General features: G+C 48.3%; 7 protein-coding genes across 7 annotated transcripts; 3 read left to right on the plus strand and 4 right to left on the minus strand.

Moving 5' to 3' along the window:
* Window positions 1–224: 224 nt before the first annotated feature.
* Window positions 225–2,504, plus strand: N7520_006350 (Sec1 family protein; the record flags this gene model as incomplete). The annotated part of the gene is made up of 4 exons (XM_057140284.1): window positions 225–296; window positions 344–539; window positions 751–962; window positions 1,008–2,504. 4 exons carry the CDS (start codon window positions 225–227, stop codon window positions 2,502–2,504), a joined length of 1,977 nt encoding a protein of 658 aa, XP_056994290.1.
* Window positions 2,505–2,664: 160 nt separating this feature from the next.
* Window positions 2,665–5,895, minus strand: N7520_006351 (telomere length regulation TEL2 family protein; the record flags this gene model as incomplete). Its single annotated transcript, XM_057140285.1, has 6 exons — window positions 2,665–3,145; window positions 3,205–3,921; window positions 3,974–4,493; window positions 4,544–4,630; window positions 4,677–5,027; window positions 5,079–5,895. The coding sequence occupies 6 exons, from the start codon at window positions 5,893–5,895 to the stop codon at window positions 2,665–2,667; spliced, it is 2,973 nt and encodes a 990-aa protein (XP_056994291.1).
* A 332-nt stretch (window positions 5,896–6,227) lies between these two features.
* On the plus strand, window positions 6,228–7,773 carry N7520_006352 (NEDD8-activating protein UBA3; the record flags this gene model as incomplete). Its single annotated transcript, XM_057140286.1, has 6 exons — window positions 6,228–6,271; window positions 6,319–6,420; window positions 6,476–6,481; window positions 6,541–6,620; window positions 6,674–6,970; window positions 7,022–7,773. 6 exons carry the CDS (start codon window positions 6,228–6,230, stop codon window positions 7,771–7,773), a joined length of 1,281 nt encoding a protein of 426 aa, XP_056994292.1.
* Window positions 7,774–8,034: 261 nt separating this feature from the next.
* Window positions 8,035–9,278, minus strand: N7520_006353 (DNA-directed RNA polymerase core subunit RPC40; the record flags this gene model as incomplete). Its single annotated transcript, XM_057140287.1, has 3 exons — window positions 8,035–9,009; window positions 9,069–9,173; window positions 9,234–9,278. The coding sequence occupies 3 exons, from the start codon at window positions 9,276–9,278 to the stop codon at window positions 8,035–8,037; spliced, it is 1,125 nt and encodes a 374-aa protein (XP_056994293.1).
* A 393-nt stretch (window positions 9,279–9,671) lies between these two features.
* Window positions 9,672–11,239, plus strand: N7520_006354 (NADH-quinone oxidoreductase subunit D; the record flags this gene model as incomplete). The annotated part of the gene is made up of 3 exons (XM_057140288.1): window positions 9,672–10,337; window positions 10,422–11,142; window positions 11,202–11,239. The coding sequence occupies 3 exons, from the start codon at window positions 9,672–9,674 to the stop codon at window positions 11,237–11,239; spliced, it is 1,425 nt and encodes a 474-aa protein (XP_056994294.1).
* A 785-nt stretch (window positions 11,240–12,024) lies between these two features.
* N7520_006355 (leptomycin B resistance protein pmd1) lies at window positions 12,025–14,502 on the minus strand (the record flags this gene model as incomplete). The annotated part of the gene is made up of 4 exons (XM_057140289.1): window positions 12,025–12,329; window positions 13,228–13,632; window positions 13,758–14,067; window positions 14,167–14,502. 4 exons carry the CDS (start codon window positions 14,500–14,502, stop codon window positions 12,025–12,027), a joined length of 1,356 nt encoding a protein of 451 aa, XP_056994295.1.
* A 2,114-nt stretch (window positions 14,503–16,616) lies between these two features.
* N7520_006356 (uncharacterized protein) lies at window positions 16,617–18,701 on the minus strand (the record flags this gene model as incomplete). The annotated part of the gene is made up of 5 exons (XM_057140290.1): window positions 16,617–17,509; window positions 17,565–17,642; window positions 17,694–18,253; window positions 18,317–18,386; window positions 18,452–18,701. 5 exons carry the CDS (start codon window positions 18,699–18,701, stop codon window positions 16,617–16,619), a joined length of 1,851 nt encoding a protein of 616 aa, XP_056994296.1.
* Window positions 18,702–18,942: the final 241 nt, after the last annotated feature.

Here is an 18,942-nt window from a genome sequence, read left to right on the forward strand (position 1 = left end):
GAGGCAGTCGAGACCCAGCCTGTAACTTTGGTAATTGTATTATAACAAAATACCAATACTAAATATCGAAAATGTGGTGGCAATCCAGGGATTATAACAGTACCAAGACAGGCAATTATCTTGAGTCAGCGGAGCTAAGCCCCAAACGGCAACTTCGCCATCCCCGCGTTATTTTTGGTTGACGTGGTTGCCTGAGAGCTCACAGCCTCCTTTTCTTTTGAGCTATGGCACCTCAAGGAGATGCTGACCACTGCAGAGACAAGGCCCGCAGGGATCTGCTGGCCCTGCTTGAGGGCGTGAGTACCACTTCCTATGTCTCTCAGCCTTTTCTAATGGCGTGCAGGCTCGGGGCAAGAAGAACCTCGTTATCAGTCAGGAGCTGGCCGGTCCAGTCGGCCTGTTCGTCAAGTTCTCTGTCCTTCAGGAATATGGTGTAGATCGAGTATTTCTGCTGGAAAACGCAAATATCGACTCTTCGCAGCGCAATGTCGTATTCCTCATTAGGGGCGAGAAGGCGCAGCATGTGCGTATTGTGGCAGGTAGGTGCCTCTAATATTCCCTTGATTTCTGTGTTTGGCTGGCCTATGCACACATCCTTCTGGGACATCATTAGATCTTCGCAGATGAATTTCCTACTCGGCGAATCCTTTGAAAGTTCCCTAGAATGAGAGCAAAGCCTATATATTGGCTTTCTTTCCAAGTTATTTAACGATCGAGGGTCATCAGAGTGGGCTAACAGTATTTCTTTAGAACAAATTAAACGATTGCAGAATAATGGAAATGTCGAGCACGAGTTTTCTATCTTCTTAACTCCCCGTCGGACTCTTATGAGCAATGCTATTCTGGAAGAGGCTGGAATTACTGGCGATGTCAATATTGCCGAGTTTCCGCTCCATTTCTTGCCTCTAGAAGAAGATATCCTGTCACTAGAGCTGGATAGTGCTTTCAGTGACCTTTACTTGGTATATCATCCATCGTGAACGCAGCTGGACTTATGTTGACAATAGCTACAGAACAAGGATCCCGGTTGCATCTTCCATTCCGCCAAGGCGTTGATGGGAATTCAACAACGTCACGGCTACTTTCCCCGCATTGTTGGGAAAGGTGATAATTCCCGACGATTAGCAGATCTTTTGCTGCGCATGCGCAAAGAGCTAGATGCGGAAGAAAGCTCCGGATTGGCAGATCCGTCCGCACGAGGGCTACTTCCCAGTGCCAACACAGAGAACCTCATAATCATCGACCGTGACGTGGATTTTGGCACTCCACTATTAACGCAACTCACCTACGAAGGCCTGATTGATGAATACGTGGGCATCAAACATAACCAAGCTGATGTTGATACCAGCATTGTGGGACAGGGACCTGCGCCACAGGCTCAAGAGTCATCCAAGACACCCCAGCAGGCCAAGCAAGGATTGAAGAGGAAGATTCAACTCGATGCGTCTGATCAACTGTTTAATCAGCTGCGAGATGCAAACTTTGCGATTGTAGGCGACATCTTGAACAAGGTAGCCCGCCGTTTAGAAACCGAGTATGAAAGCCGTCATACCGCGAAGACCACAAACGAGCTCCGAGAATTCGTCAACAAATTACCCACCTACCAGCTGGAGCACCAATCTCTTCGGACCCACACCAATCTCGCAGAAGAGATCATGCGTTTGACCCGCTCCGAGACGTTCCGGAAGATCCTGGAGGTACAGCAGAACAATGCCGCGGGAGCCGACCCCACATATCAGCACGAAACTATCGAAGAGCTCATCGCCCGTGATGCACCACTAAAGAGTGTGCTTCGCCTCCTATGTCTAGAGTCTTGCATGGCTGGAGGCCTTCGCCCCCGGGATCTAGAAAATTTCAAGCGCCAAGTCGTCCAGGCGTACGGCCACCAGCATCTCCTAACTTTCTGGGCTCTAGAGAAGATGGAACTTCTTCAGCCCCGATCTTCTGCAACGAATATGCTTCTCCCCACTTCAGGATCCCAGGCTGGCACAAAAACCAATTACGGATACCTGCGGAAGAACCTGCGCTTGGTCATCGAAGAAGTTAGTGAGAAAGACCCCAACGACATCTCTTACGTCTACAGTGGATTTGCCCCACTCAGTGTGAGACTGGTTCAGTGCGTTCTCCAAAAACCATACATATTATCCCTTATCAAAGGCGGATCTCCCGCGGCATCCATAAAAAGTGCTAGCACCGCCTCACCCGGCTGGCTCGGATTTGAAGATGTAGTCAAGAGTGCTCGCGGATCCACCTTCAGTATTGTTCAGAAAGGCGATGACAAGGCCGTTCGAGCTCGCCAGACTCTTAGCGGTAATAACGCTACGAAGGTTGTGTATGTGTTCTTCCTGGGTGGCATTACCTTCACGGAGATTGCTGCGTTACGGTTCATCGCTGCCCAAGAGGCGCCGCGTCGGAAAATCATTATTTGCACGACTGGTATTATCAATGGCGATCGCATGATGGACGCTGCCATTGAGAAGCAGAGCTTCGCTAAAGTGGAGTAGCATCTTTTTGACATGCATCTCAAATCTGGCGTTCGTTCTGGGTGGTTATTCTAATGATATCATTCTCTTATCTCCAAAGGCTGCTGCTCTATTTAAATGTCTTATCACATGTAGTATTCATTCGTATTTTAAGTCGGCTCTGCTTTCAGACTCCAGTAACTTAATATTTGAACCCGGCATTGACACCCATTAAACGACCTTGGTAACGCTCCGTAATTTCCCCAATGCGAATCATCACGCCCGCAGCTAGAGTTCGTACCTGATCTTGCGTGTCCACAGGTGCATTGGAGTTCAATTTAATCGGAGCAGCAGGGGTATTATCGAATACCTGGGAAGCCCACTCCCGCAATTCGATCACCTGATTCGCGCACTCCGTGACGAGGCGCTCTTCAGCGTTCGATCCCGAAGCAATGTTCAAATCTATGGCTGCGAGGAACAGGGTAAGGAGTGCAGCAGTGACTGTCGGATCACTGGCTATGGGATTTGTATGCAGCGACAGGAGTAGCGAGAGGGTGTCATGTGTAAGACCTGGCAGGAAGGTAGAATGTGGACCGGAAGTTGAGATCAAAAGAGAAAGAGTTTGGAGGAAGAGGGTAAGAATATGGGGAATGACGAACGGGTTGTGAGATGATACCGATGAGCTATTGTTGTATGAGTTAGCGAGATCAGATAATTCGTTCACGACACGAAGTATACGTACGAAGAAAATTGAAGCATCACCACGGTAAATCGACTGGTAAGAGGATAGAAGAAGCCCTCAGCAAGAACCCTGTAAAAGTCCTTTGCAACAGACTTCTGCCGTTGTGTCTCGCGCTGTTGGCGCTTCTTCTCAACTTCCATACGTGTCGAGAAAGTGCGTACTTTGAGAGCATCTGGTCCCGTAATTGCATCCGCAGCATTGGCCGCCATCGGCTGCAGTGACGCTTTTGACATTTCTCTCGTGAGTGTTGCGATCGGAGAATCCTTGGACTCCTGGAACATGGCATCCAATGATGGCGTAAGGCGTTTAGATGGGAATGAGGTATCCTGCAACGCAGGGAGGCCTAATGCTTTGGCATCGTCTTCCCCGTTACCGGAGATTTCGCGAGCACTCAGACCAAGGGCTGTGAGCACGGCGGATCGCTGTACTTGAGACAGGTCACCATCGAAGAAGAACGCTGCGAACCAACGGCCCATCTTGAGGGGCTGGGAGACAATCAAGGCAATCATACTCTGGAGCCGTGCTTCGTGGAATTGTGGATGGCTGTTATCATTTTGAAGACCGACAATTGTTAGTGCTAGCTCCTCGGCGTGCTCGGCGAGCTCAGTTCCAAATCCTGTCTTGCGACGGATCAGACTCGGTGCCGTGGTGATAGCGAGGTGGTAACGCTCGACATTCTCGTTATCTCGGAGACATGTGATCAGGTCGCGGATATACCTGGCAGGTGTTAGATATGATATGCCGAGTATGAAGTTTGTCATTGACTTACACAGGTGCCGTTGGCTTGTTTCGTTGAACTAGCGTTGCATCTTCGTCGTCATCCTCTGCATCGTCGTCGGGCTTCGCATATGGAATGAGATCATCATCGTCTGCTTCATCATTCTCATCCTCATCGTCGCTGACAACCTCTACTATCCTCTGGGAAGCAGAGCGTGGCTTGGGCTTATTCGCGTTTGAAGGAGCAGATATGGACTTGTCTGACTTCAAAAGAGATTTGAGGGACTCAAATGATCCAATATCATCTCTAGCTCTCATCATACTCAGATACCACTGTGTTTCTGCGTTCCGCATTTCTTCGAGATCAAACTTCATGGACTTTCCTGGTTCCTCCACAAGCTCAGAAATGCCGGTCCCGACAATCATACCCATGAACCGTGCTCTATTAGAGGACGCGGCAAGTCGATTAGATATTGCGTTCAAAAAAGGCCTTGAGCGGCCGACTTCTTTGACTTGAGAGGAATCTAGTCGATGCAGACGACCTGCTGCTAAAAGAATAATTTGAGCATTGGCTAAATCGGTTAGTATACGGCAGCATAAGATTGGCAAGGCTTGAACATACTATCATGGTCGCGGTCACTATTGTGATTGATAGCGAACTTATCACCAAAGTGCTCGAGGCTGCGAATTATCAAGTTTTTGAGTGCTTCTGTCCATAATCAGTGTATGAAGTGAGAAAAGGTCAATTAACTTACCGTTTTGATTATCATAAGTCGCTACAATGCTTCGGTTAATACCTACTGGGAAGGCAGCCGCAAAACGACATTTGGCGAGCCACTCCATGATTTCTTCCTCGAAGTGTGGTCTATCACCAATGACCATGGACAACAAAGTTGCTGTTCCAGTCACAATCTCTTTGGATGTGATCGGGTCATTGGGATAGTCACATAGGCGAATCGATGGATATCTTGTAGGTAAATCCAACAGGATGAGTTGGAGGATAGTGAGTTGTGCTGATAGCCTGAGCTTATCGACAAACAAGCTGAATCTTTTAGAGAATGACGGATCGTGGAGAAGACTTGCATAAATCTCCGGAATCAAGGAAGCTGACAAGAATTAGTGAAAAGTTTTGGACAAAGCACACAAAAAAGGCTTACATGGATAGCCCATACTGAGAGCTCGTTCCGTTAAGGAAGCGACGAAGGACCAGCCGCTCTCATCATTGATATCAAGCTTTGAAATAAAGTGGGAAATATTGATACCAAGCCATGATGCATAGCGACGACCATCTCCGACCCACTTGATTGATGATTGGCTTTCATTTGCCACAGTCAGTGCTTCTGCTGCCGTGGATACAATCTTGCCGGAAGCAACAAGAGATACAAGCTCATTCCACGAAACCTTTTGCCTCGTGTGGTTTTCATAAAGAGACGAGGTATCACGGTAAAGGCGAAGCAAAAAATCCTTCGGTTCCAATAAAGCAGCAAGAACAGATAGAATATCTTGGATGGCAGAATGGCTGCTCGAGCTCTCGGTTTGCTGGGAAGATGCCCGTGTAGCTGCAATCAGAGATCGAAGGCGAGCTACCAGGGAGCTGATACCAGCAACACTGCTCAAACAGCGCAGTAAAGCTCCCCGGACTTGTGTGCTTTTGACAGGGGATGCCCAATGATCCGGAATGGTGGTGCTGACTAAAACCTGGAGGATCTGAGCCGATACAGGACCAGCGACTCGAATGTCAATATTGAGTGTTCTAGACTTGTTGAATGGATCAAGTGCAGCTAATACCGTCGAGATCTGCTCTGACGAAGGCTGGGATTTCAGTACATCTATAATCTGATTTGGAGTCAGATCTTGACCAAGGCCAATACTGGAGTTTGTGAGGACATCGCTGCGACGGCTTGATTCAACCGCTGCCAATGAATGATCTGAGTCTTGCTTGACAGTCTTGATCGCTGTCAAAAGACCATCCATCCTGACTGTTGGTGTTTTTGTTGAAAATATGAGTTACTGATTGTGGCATCGGATGTCTTGTATGCGGGTTTGTCACGTGTCGCGCTGCCTCATCAAACGCCGCATTGCATCTCTCGATCCTCCTCCACCAACACAACTTGCACCCGTACAGAGTTACATCGATAATCGAGGTCACTTGAGAATCTGGGAACCCGGAACATCTTGTACCAAAATATCCTCACCGGGTTGCACCAGAACATCAAGATACCGTCTTTATCGTGAAGCGGGTCTAATAGCAGGACGTCTGGTCAACTCACACTTAGCCAAAAACTTAATCGAGCTCCTTTCCCGAAATGGCTACTGCTGTTGCTGGCCCCTTGGGCGAAAAGGGCCGATGGTAGGTGTTTACATCCATATATAACATACTCATGCTAACAAACACAGGAACAACCTGTACAAGGTCCTATCTAAGCCCGGCCCTTTCAGTGATGAGGACTGGGTGCCAGGACAAGCGACGATCGATGCTCTAGAGGCATCTAAAATTCTGTAAGATAATGCGGCCTTCATAAATCTTATATGATGGTACTAATCACGACCATAGGGTGATGTTCGTCTTAACACAACTATATCGACCCAAGGCAAACCCAATGACTAACCTGGATTTAGCGGAGCTGGTGGACTTGGCTGTGAAATTCTGAAAAATCTCGCGCTTTCGGGGTTCAAAGATATCCATGTTATTGATATGGGTAGGTATAGCCCAAATGCCTTGTCAGTATCATCGCTAATGTAGAATCGGCAGATACTATTGATATCTCAAATCTCAACCGACAATTCTTGTTTCGACAGAGTGATATCGGGAAGCCGAAAGCAGAAGTTGCTGCTGCCTTTGTGGAGAAGCGAGTAAAAGGAGTCAAAATTACGCCTTATGTTGGCAAGATCCAGGATAAAGATGAGGATTATTACATGCAATTTAAAATCGTCATATGTGGTCTTGACAGTATTGAGGCTCGCCGCTGGATCAATTCTACCCTGATCGCGATGGTTGACTTCGAAAACCCTGAGAGCCTTAAACCTCTAATCGATGGTGGAACCGAAGGTTGGAATTTCCTATGAAGTTTGTCAGCATGCATACTGACCCTACAAATAGGATTTAAGGGACAAGCCCGTGTAATATTACCAACTCTTTCCTCATGCATTGAGTGCCAGCTTGATATGCATGCCCCTCGACCTGCAGTGCCTCTCTGTACCATTGCCACCATCCCTCGTCAGCCCCAGCACTGCATCGAATGGGCGCATCAAATTGCCTGGCAGGAAAAGCGAAAAGATGATACCTTTGACAGCGATGATATGGAGCACATCTCCTGGGTGTATAACGAAGCGCTGCAACGAGCCCAGCATTTTCATATCCATGGCGTCACCTTCCAGATGACCCAGGGGGTAGTGAAGAACATTATTCCCGCCATTGCATCGACCAATGCTGTGATTGCAGCATCCACAACATCCGAGGTGCTGAAAATCGCAACCTCGTGCAACCCATACCTTGATAACTACATGATGTATGCTGGCGAAGAGGGTGTTTACACCTACACTTTTGAGGCAGAGAAGAAGGCCGATTGCCCTGTGTGTGGTAACCTTGCTCGTAAGATGGATGTGGATGCAAGCATGACATTGGGTGAATTTATTGAAAGCCTTGGCGAAAAGGCTGAAGCTCAATTGAAGAAGCCCAGTCTTCGCACAGAGGAAAAGACCCTTTACCAGCGTTTCCCGCCCCAGTTGGAGGAACACACAAGGCCGAATCTACGACTGAAGCTGAATGAACTTGTGGAGGACGGTCAGGAAGTTGCGGTCAGTGATCCAGCTTACACGATCGATTTCCGGTATCGACTTCACTTTAAATAAGGAAATCTGAAATATACGATTCCTACAGAAGGTTTAGAATGTCAGAAATGTCTAGTTTCCAGTTAACTCTTAGAATTCAAAGACAGCTAGCTGCCAGCCTTTTGCTCTAACAACCATGGTATCCGGACTCCGGTCTCGCAAGACCAACTTTTAGACCGAACTTTTCGTAAATGTACAGCTCAAACGAAGCCAATTAAAACATGCCAACGCCAGTCAAATGCATTATATAAGAAGCCGCCGTGGAATGAATGTTCCATGGCTTTACGCCATTAGATCATCCAGACCGCGCTTCCACCGCGCGCATTTCAACTTCAGAACCTTGACAGACTCCAGGAAAAGGGTATCACTCTCGAACTGGCCGGAGCTCTCGATGTTGAAAATAAAGTGATCCCGCACACGTCCCAGCTTCACCTTACCCTGGAACTCTTCATGACGCAGGCACTCTCGGCTGACGGTGTCGTTGAACGCATCCTTGACCACAGCCTTCTGCTCACCAGCATGTCCCTCGTATCCGCTGCCAGCACGCGAAGCCTCAGCAGAAGTAATAGTCTCGAGGCCAATAACGCCCTTGGGGAAGCACTTGGCGAACTTCTTCGCATCCTCGCCGATAATGGGCTTCAAGATCTGAATGTCCGGCAGGAGACGATAGGTCGCGGTGGCGACAGGGGAGAACTTGGCGTGGTCGGCACCGATACCCTTAACACAGTGCAGCTCCATCTCGATTTTCTGACCGGGGCGCATCTTGGCGATAAGAATGTCAGGCTGGACAGCGCGGATCGCACCATCACCAACGAAGTACTGTTCCTGCCGACCAACCGGGGTGAAAGTAAGATGCTTGGCGTAGACGTGAGCGTTGTTGTATAGCTTGCGAGGATCCGTCTCATCGGCGGCAGCATCGGGGTTCAGGGTGCACTCGATATCGAGTTGCATGACGACAGTGTTGAAGTCGGTGAGCTCGGGGGCTGCGGATCCCTCGTCTCCGGGAACCTTCTGCTCCCAGTGCATCCAGTTGATTCCTTCCACGGAGCCCTTGAGTGGGATGAGTCCGAGACGCTGCGCAAGTACCTCATCTTGAATGACGGAGGTGTTGTTGTGAACGTAGACAGTCTCGATTGCGAGGGTGGGGATTTCGGCCATCAGGATACGGCGGAATGCGTTGGCGACGGCAGCATCGAGTCCGATCAGCGAGAACGAGGCTTCGTACGGGTCATTGCGGTGGTATTCGACCTTGAAGTCCTGTGGTGGCGCATAGTGAGCATAGCTCTTTCTTCTTTGCAAACCAGGTTTCAACATACATTTTTGAACTTATCGAGAGCCCAACCATGCGATTCTCCAGGCCAATGACCAGGGAAATCTGTGGAGGGGATGTTGGTAACAGTCTCTGCATTGATGCCGATGATCTGGGGATTATTAGTCCTGAGAACCCTTGAGAGAAAAAGTGCATTGGCTAGAATACTTACACGGCGACGTTGCAGCTCCTCCTGCGACGGAACAAGAGGCGCCATTGTATAAATGGTGGGGTTGGACAGTGAAGGTGAAGATTGAAATTTAGCAGATCGGCGATAAGAATAATTTCTTGAGGTGATTTTCTGGTATGAATGCCTAAGGCATTAGTAAGACGAGATTTTTCCCAAAATTACCATCAATTACTCAGTACGTGCTGCCTTTAATTGGTAATTTACGAAATGTCCTGTTAACCAACCAGAATTGGGCTGATGACCCGGCAGCTCCTTCACGTGACTCTGCCAAAACTGGAGCGCGACCTCCATCTTCATTATTGCCAGGTTCCTTTCCCGCAGTAGCTGAAAGCATCCACTTTGCCTTGTTGGATGCGCCTGGATTGAGGAGCCCGTTCCATCTTTCCCTCAATTGGTTCATATCCCCTCACATTCACCTCCATGGCCGCCTCTTTCGCTCGCCTGGCGGGCAATGCGCCCAAAAGACTCTGTCTCCGCCCCTCCACTTCCTTTAACACATCTGTGCCTCGATCCCGCTCGATAACCACTACCGTCTCTCGCCAATATGCCGAAGCTTCCAGCTACCAGGCCACACGGCTGATTCCGACTGACCCGACCTTCACTTCCCTGGCCAACAAGGGGCTTGCCGAGAACCCCGACGCTGCTGGTCTTGAGTCCGATGCGGAGGGTATCAACCGCAAGATCCGTCACTACACAGTCAACTTCGGTCCCCAGCACCCCGCTGCTCACGGTGTGTTGCGATTGATTCTGGAACTCAATGGCGAGGAGATTGTCCGCGCCGATCCCCACGTCGGTCTGCTGCACCGTGGTACCGAGAAATTGATCGAGTACAAGACTTACATGCAGGCCCTGCCTTACTTCGACCGATTGGATTACGTCTCCATGATGACCAACGAGCAGTGCTTTGCTCTCGCTGTCGAGAAGCTGTTGAACGTTGAGATTCCGGACCGTGCCAAGTGGATTCGCACTCTGTTCGGCGAGATGACTCGTATCCTGAACCACCTCATGTCCGTCCTTTCCCACGCCATGGACGTTGGTGCTTTGACACCTTTCCTGTGGGGTTTCGAGGAGCGTGAGAAGCTCATGGTAAGTCCTAGGATATCCAATGGACTGTTTGTAGGAGAATATATAGGAAAGTCTATTCGCTAACCGAAGACTTCTGTAATATAGGAATTCTACGAGCGTGTTTCCGGTGCCCGTCTTCACGCCGCCTATGTCCGCCCCGGTGGTGTGTCGCAGGATCTGCCTCTCGGCCTTCTTGATGACATTTACCAGTGGGCTACCCAGTTCGGTGACCGTATCGACGAGACTGAGGAGCTGCTTACCGACAACCGTATCTGGAAGGCTCGTACTCAGGGTGTCGGTGTTGTTAACGCTGCCGATGCGCTGAACATGAGTTTCACTGGTGTGATGCTTCGTGGTTCCGGTGTCCCATGGGACATCCGTAAGTCGCAGCCCTATGACGCCTATGACCAGGTCGAGTTCGACGTCCCTGTCGGTGTCAACGGTGACTGCTACGACCGTTACTTGTGCCGTATGGAGGAGTTCCGCCAGTCTCTCCGCATCATTCACCAGTGCCTTAACAAGATGCCCGCTGGTCCTGTCCGGGTTGAGGACTACAAGATTTCTCCCCCTCCCCGTGCCGCCATGAAGGAGAACATGGAGGCTCTGATCCACCACTTCCTCCTCTTCACCAAGGGTTACTCTGTGCCCCCGGGCGAGACTTACTCGGCCATTGAGGCCCCCAAGGGTGAGATGGGTGTTTACCTGGTTAGTGACGGCAGTGAGCGCCCTTACCGCTGCAAGATTCGTGCCCCCGGTTTTGCGCACTTGGGTGGCTTTGACCAGGTTTCCCGCGGTCACCTGTTGGCCGATGCTGTCGCTATTATCGGTAAGTCAATCAACATGAATTATTTATTTGCCCATTGCTAATATCTGATCTTCTTTTAGGTACCATGGATCTCGTGTTCGGTGAGGTTGATCGGTAAAAGCGCTTCTGCAACGCAATAATAAACACAAAAACGGAAAAAAAAAGGAAGAAGACGAAATGACCCCCTCTTTCTAGACGGCGTTTCCGCCATTATGGGGGGTGAAAATCATGTATGATGGATATTCCATCAATATGATAATCCTTGGACCCCTCAACTACCACCTAGGTGTACCAATTTTCCATGTTTACTTCTCATGGCGTTGTTCTATTATGTCTGTCTTGTCTTTTCTCTTTTGTCTCTTTCTATTTCCCCGCCTCTATCAGCCCTGTGTATAGTGAACCTGATTCTTTTGAGACACGTTTTCTCTAAGCCATTCATCCCGTAGTCTTTAGTGAGCGCGAAGATGGTGGTAGAACAAAGTCATACATGATTTCCAATGACTATGATAGGGCAGGATAATTATATTGTTGGGTAAGAGAGGCAATGATAAATAGCTATCATGCTTCCAATACTACTCAGAATCACTGGTAGAGTCATCAGGACTTTCAGAACTCTCTTCATCGGAACTTTCTTCGTCGATCAATATTAGCTTAGCAGCAGCTGCCCCGCAGCTGCGAGATTGATTCATCCATCGACCTATCCATGATCCGTGCTTCCTAGCAGCTCCTCGTAGCAGCTTTCTAGCTTACTCCGTAACAGAGCTCCGTCGATTCAGAAGATGGGAAGACCAAATGCTTTTAGAATGCTTTGGTAATGCATTAAAAACCAATCAAATCAGAGCAAGATCTATTTATTTATTTTGACATACCAATGATTTACTCAGGTTTAGTAGGCCCTCCTTTCTACTCCTCACCTCGAGTGTATAAGTGAAAATACTTCCCTCGTCGAGCGACTAGTTCATCATGCGAACCTGCCTCGATGATTCGGCCTTGATCCAGTACGTAGATGAAATCCGCATTTTTCACAGTGCTCAGACGATGCGCAATTGTAAGAGTTGTACGACTTTCAGACGCGCTGTCTAACGCCTCCTGAATGAGCTTCTCCGACTTCGCGTCGACCGCTGAGGTGGCCTCAACCAGTAACAGAATGGCGGGCCGCTGCACCAGGGCACGAGCGAGCGCGAGTCTCTGCAATACGCCAGCACAGCCTGCTCTCTCGTGAAAGCGTCACTGTCTCGATCGCGTATGCAGCAGTCTCTTTACTAACCCTATCAGTTTGTTCTTGTAGCTTTGCGAAGAGCCAGACACCATAGAACCCGCTACCAACAAGGACCGGTATGACTGAAGAGCAGACAAGGACCAATATCCATCCAAAGGCACAACCCACGACAAACGCGGTGACCAGTGTGGAAATTGTAATCAGTATCGTCCCCAATGTCGCTCCACTAATCCCTGCCAGATTAGTAGACTCAACCGAGAGAAGAGATGTCAAGGCCCCGATGCTGCTTTCTTCCTTTTCAAAAAAAGAGATTTTCTGCCGGAGAATTGCCTCCAGAGCGCGATAACGTGCCTGGTATATAAGGCGGTATATAAGGCGTTCGGAGCAGTAGGCAAAGGCAACTCCCTGAATTATGAATACCAAAAATTCCACTATAGCGAGGACCAAGAAAATGAGCGACCAGAGCCCTGCGCGGTGGCGAAGGCGGCTGCCCTCACTAAGTGGTAAAGCGATGGCTGTAATAGCCTTCCCAAAACAAGATGGCGGAAATTGGCCCTTCAAATCCAGCAATGATTGAGCAAACCAAACCCAGTGAGATAATGGGTAGCTCCTTTAGATTCAGAGAAGCAACAAATCGAGCCAGAGCGAGAGATGAGTCCCCGTTCGATCTATCGATCAGATCACCCGGGGAGGTCTTCAACCAGCTAGCTGGCAGCTCACCATTCACAGCAATCTGTGTATCCAACTATTTGCTAATGGAGAGTCTTCTTCCAGTGAGATCAGCTTCGACCTGTTCGTCAATAGTATTATAGCGCTATCTCTGTGAGTTTGGGCCTCTGCCAGGAGGAAATATTTTCCCTGAAGCTGCATGAGCTGTTCATGTTTACCTTGCTCAACAATTCTCCCACGGTCCAGCACGATGATGTTATCAGCCCCTTGAATAGTGGACATTCTGTGTGCAATAACAATTGTGGTGCAGGTACTTCTGATTGCCTTCAGTGTGTTTTGGACTTGAATCTCCGTTGTGGTATCTAATGCCGAGGTCGCTTCGTCCAGGACAAGAATCTTCGGTTGCCCAATAATTGCTCGAGCAATGGCAATCCTCTGCTTCTGAGCGCCAGACAGCTTAGATCCTCTAGCTCCAACGCGAGTAAGGTACCCATCTGGCAGTTGCATGATAAAGTCGTGGGCGCCGGCTAGTCGTGCCGCATTCTCAATCGTTTGTTGTCTCTTTTCCGGCGTCTGATTTTCAAACTTTGTGCCGACCAGGCCGTATGCAATGTTCTCCATCACTGTCGTGTTGAAAAGGCTGGGCTCTTAATTGACCAGACGAATCTGTTGGCGCAGGGACTTGAGATTAATATCGCGGATATCAAGGTTGTCCAGCAATATCTGACCGACGACAGGATCGTAAAACCGCTCGAGAAGATGTCCAATTGTGCTTTTCCCGGCTCCAAACGATCAACGATGGCAGTCATCTGTCCAAGTCGAAATGTCAGGGTCAGATTGTCTTTGACCATGACGCTTGGTCGAGATGGATATATGTGCTTCACAACCTGGAATTCGATTTGGCCAACAATATCATCACCAATTACAAGGCCGTCTGCGGAAGATGAGTCAACTGGAGAGATGTGGTCGATCAGGCTAAAGACACGCTCTCCTGCAGCAACGGCTGACACGAAGACGCCTGCATTAGCCCCCACTCCAAGGACTGAAAAAGCAGCAGACTTGATTGCCAGGGTGATGGTCACAACTGCAGTAAAGGTAGCATTTTCGAATGAAAAGTATCGAAAGCCTTACTAAAGGCCAACGCAACATTGACATACCCAATTCCGACGGCAAATTCCGACGGCAAAGCCAACCATTGCACCCATAAAGCTCTTTAGGCGGAAACCATGTTTCTCGGCGGTTTTAATCTGCGAGCTATACCGGGTCAGGATATCTCTTTGCATGCCTAGGGCTGTTGTATATCGGATGGCACTGAGAGCTTCCTCAGCCAGAGATCCGCCTGCCGAGTATGCCGCCAACGCTTTTCCGCTGTAGCGTGCAGCGATTTTGTTGCCTCCAAGCAAGAGGATCAAGCCCACGACAATGCACCAAATAAGCATAAACGTGATCTTCCGCTGTACATTGAATGATGAATGTCGCGCCAAGAGTCCCATCTGCGCTGAGGGTGAGAGCAAGCTTTTGCGACAGGCTTTCCTGAACTAGGTGGGCATCAGAGGTAAGCTGAGTAGCAATCTCCCCTGCGCCCTTCTCGTCAAACAGCGCTATATTCTGCATTAAGATAGATCCCATGCAGTGCTCTTTTATGCGCCGCGTAATCTTTGCGCCAAGATAGATGAACCCAGTGGTTGATGGCAATGTAGAGAAAGAACAGGGTAGAATGATCAATTGCGCTAGAAGAGTCTTGATGCCCTGTTGTGATTTCGGTTTGGACAAGAATTTAGGCAATTCGACTAAATACTAGCTGCATCTACTGTTAATAAATCTGCCCCAAAATGCAAGAAGAGGGGAAAAGGACTTACAGTTGGTGCAGGCTGGCAAGCACCAGCGAGAATGGCCGAGACCGCACAAATAAAAAGAAGCACAATATCTATTGTGATCGCATATCGATAGAGCCCTAAGAATGTGATTTTCACAACTGAGAAACTGGTTTGTTTTTCCAGAATTATGGCCTCGGTGTCCTTTGGAGCCATGGCAGGCCGGTCTGACAGAGAGCTGCTCTCAGTCTTCAGGTGAGGTTTTACTTCAGAACCTGCTTTCAACAAAATAGCTATGCCTTGTATATTATTAAGGTGGCCGAAGGAATCTCGGCTTCCAATTAAAGGCTAGATAGATCAAGAAATGACAGGGATATTGTCGGGGTCCAAAAAGGGTTAGTTGAATCGACAAATGGCCAGGATGTGACTGTACATCAATATCCCTGTAGCGACTTGTCATCGGGCCATCGATCATAGTATGCAGGAGCTTTTCTTGCTGGACGGGGACTGGGAGTGAATACAGGGGGCGTAGATGGATAAAGTACTAAGTTTCTGTAAAACGCATCGGCATATCCTCTTTGCTGGCAGCATCAGCCCTTAATGGCAAATCAGAAATCGGTACTTTCATTGGGCAATGAGCTTACGACGCTTTCTTACAAATTAAAAATAGCTTTCAACCCGCCATGCCGATGTTACGCGTGGCCGTAAGTGGCCAGCAAATCCAACCAACCTAGGCGGCGTCCACAGGGGCTAAGGTGATGGATGGTCCAGCATGGAAGAGAAAGAGGACTAGGTGCACGCCCCGGCGGACTCCGGAGTTTAAGAGAGGCGCCCCTGATGATCCCTCTTCCTAATACGATAAGTATCGAGTCCCAAATTCCTAATAAAAATCTTATTACATATGTATGGAAAAGCGGTAAGAATCATAGTCCCTGTTGCTTTTGTAGACATAAGACCATAATATGGAATACCAATAAAAATTGTGCCAGAAGCAAGGATTTCCAAGTAATACCATTTCATTTTAAGAGCTATATATATATGTTAACGAATAAATTATCAGTGATTACACGACTAGCTCCATAAATGGTAATATCCACGCGCGATATAACCCTTAGAATGCGAAGTCTTACCGGCTCGCTAAAAGTCAACTATGCGAATTATTATCTATAGGGTAATGAAGGATGCCCCTATAGCTACTATGGTTTCCTTACTAGACCTCGCTGAATACAGGTTCAGGGCTGGTTTTCAATTTTCACTATTACTTGACACGCGATGCTTCAAATGTTTAGTGTTCACGTTATTAAGGGGTTAGTGATATATTATGTCTAAGAAATAAGTAGGCTAAGAAATAGGTACATATGTGTATACGTGATCCCTACATTATCATCATCTTACGAACCAGGATAATTTAACACAACTTCTTGATAGCGCACTTACTCTTTCTTATCCTAGTCGCACGACTCCAAAGTAGCGCTCTCCTACTTCTATCCTAAGGACATCCGGTACGTAAGTATAATTCTAGAGTCATTGTTAGATTTACGGTTGCTAACAGGCACAAAGAGCCATCGATCACATTTTTGAAAAAACGGATGGACGTGGAAAGAAATTACCGGCCAGTGTCTCAAAAGACAGGTCGCGAAATCATTTGAGCAGGGAACAATCATGTGTGTATTGATCTAGCTCTCCCATGAATTAAAGCTCGATAAGTTAATTGCAACAGTCCTTGCTAGAACTTTCGGATGTTGAAACAACAATTCGACTTGCTATCTACATGTAATTCTCCAGGGTGAGATTTATTTCGAGGATCCCACTTCAAACAGCGTCTGATCGTGAGTAATAGTGCTGTTCACCACGGCGACATCCCGACTGTAGATTTCGACGCTTCCATCGCTTCCAACACCTTGGAAGCTCATTGTCTGGTTGAGGCTTCCAAAGCTATAGCTTGGATTGGTCGTAGAGGAGTCATCACTGAAGTAGGATGCAGTAGCCGATTGTGACGTTCGCAAACTTGAACCAAGGCTAGCACTGGCAAAAGTTTCTTCGACCTTTGACAGCCCGGATTGACTCTTTTCAGCCGCGGTATCTAGTATCGACGCCTGGACGCCATTGGGAAACACGGCTGGACCCAAGACATCGAAAGTGAGCGATCGACTGATGTTGCCAAAAATCCCAAGTTCTTCATCTGTTTCAAAGTACCACCAGTCACAGGTGAAGGGGTACTCATATGACAGAGAATATCCAATGCCCGATCCTGTCTTATCGGTTCCGGTGGTCTTCTGGGTTGTGCTTTGGACCCAGCCGTAATCTGTAAGCTGGTTGAAGTTTTCGTACGAAATATCTTGGCTCCAAGAGACCTCTTTCTCCCCGCTGGATGTCTTCAGTTGACTAGTGATGAGCAGTGATCGCTTTGCAGTGGTAGTCTCGGTGAGCGTCTCGTTCGATCCGGTAGAGTTGGTTGTAATGGAACGCGTGATTTGTAGAGAGGGGAGCGGGTCTTTGATAACCGGCATGGAGCCTGTGGTGATATGGTCCTTCTCATCCTCGAACAGGAAGATCTTGCCGGTCACATACCAGGAGTCAGTGGTAGAGTTTAAAATGGTTGCATAGTCTCCGCCGTGGTCATTAATGCTGACAACGATAAGATCGAAGGTGTGAGGCTTTCCATCGGAGAGATACGGAATAAAAGCTGTGTCTTCGTCAGGTCTCATCGTTTTTCATGGTTGAGAATGTAGAAAGCTTACGCGTAATGTCAATCTCATGCTCACGTAGATCGAATGCATCGATACCCACAATCGGTCTCCAGAATCCTGGAACGATACCTGTTCTACATTAGCCGAGTCACGATAATCCAGAGAGAATCAACAACATACCACCGGTGAAGACGACAGGGAATGGCCATGAAACACCAGCAAGCATCCCATCAATGAGCACCTGCACCTCTCGCCACGGTCCATCACCATATAGAGCCCCAGAAACATCCTCAAAGGTATCGACATCAGATGAGAAGGTGTTCTGATACCAAAACTCCTCATCGGCCTGTCCACAGGCAGAGACGCTGATCACTGCGCGCTTAAGATTCCGGGGTAGAGTGTAAGTGACAGCAGTTTTCTCACTAGGCAGCACAGCCACACTGCTTTCATTGCTGGCTCCAAGCAGGCGAGAAATCGGCAGAATCTTATCAGCAGCAGCAGGAGTATCTGGGACAGTGAAGAAGGTAGCCGTCAAAGTAGTGTTCAAGATTCCGGTGTACTCCGAGTTGACGATGTTTCCCAAGTCAAAAATGAGCTTTTGGGGTTCCTTCCACAGCGATAGGTATTGGTGCATCTCCTTTGTGTATGTGTAATAGATTCCATCTGTAGTTGGCTCAGCGGTAGATGTTCGCCAGATCTCTGTCGAATTGAAGTACATTAAAGCCAGGCGATCGTACTGTCTGAGGGATTGTGAGTAAATGATTGTGTATATCAGCTCTGCTACTGCCTGCAGGAAAGCTTACCTGCCCTTGGATGTCAAGGTAAACTCGATCACCACTCTGTTGAAGTCACAGTCCGGGGGCGTATAGAATCCTGTGCCGTCAGCTTTTCTCCTCTACTGTCAACTTTCTAAATAAGTTCAGTAAAAGTAGACTCACCGACGTAAGGACTGCCATAGCTATTTGCAAAATCATAGTCCATAAGAGTTTGCGTGACAACGCATCCGTACTCGTTTTTCCCATTTGCGTTCGCCGACGCAGTCAAAACAGGTGGATACACTTGGAAGTCATGTAGCTCCCCTGCATTGGTGTCGCTTACTCTTTTCACGCGATGTTGACCACCTTTAGCTGCAACAGTAACGGCGAGTGAGAGAGCCGTGAGACCCCGAATGAACGGGTTCGACAACATTGTGTTTACGATCAACTCGGAAATCAAATTTCAGATTCTTGAAACCGCTACACAATCAATACAGAAGGATTTCGAATGTCACTCCCTACCCCTATATATGCTCGACTGGAGGCCAAGCTAGCTAGCTATCGCACGGAATCATGCAGCGGGGTCATCCAATAGAATTCAAGATTCAAGAAACTACTAATTGACTAGAGCGCACAGGCCTCAACATTCAACGGTCAATCTCGTTTGTGTCGCT

Source organism: Penicillium odoratum (genome assembly GCF_028828045.1).
Source record: "Penicillium odoratum strain IBT 22623 chromosome Unknown utg000005l_segment0_segment0, whole genome shotgun sequence".
Lineage (NCBI taxonomy): Eukaryota > Fungi > Ascomycota > Eurotiomycetes > Eurotiales > Aspergillaceae > Penicillium > Penicillium odoratum.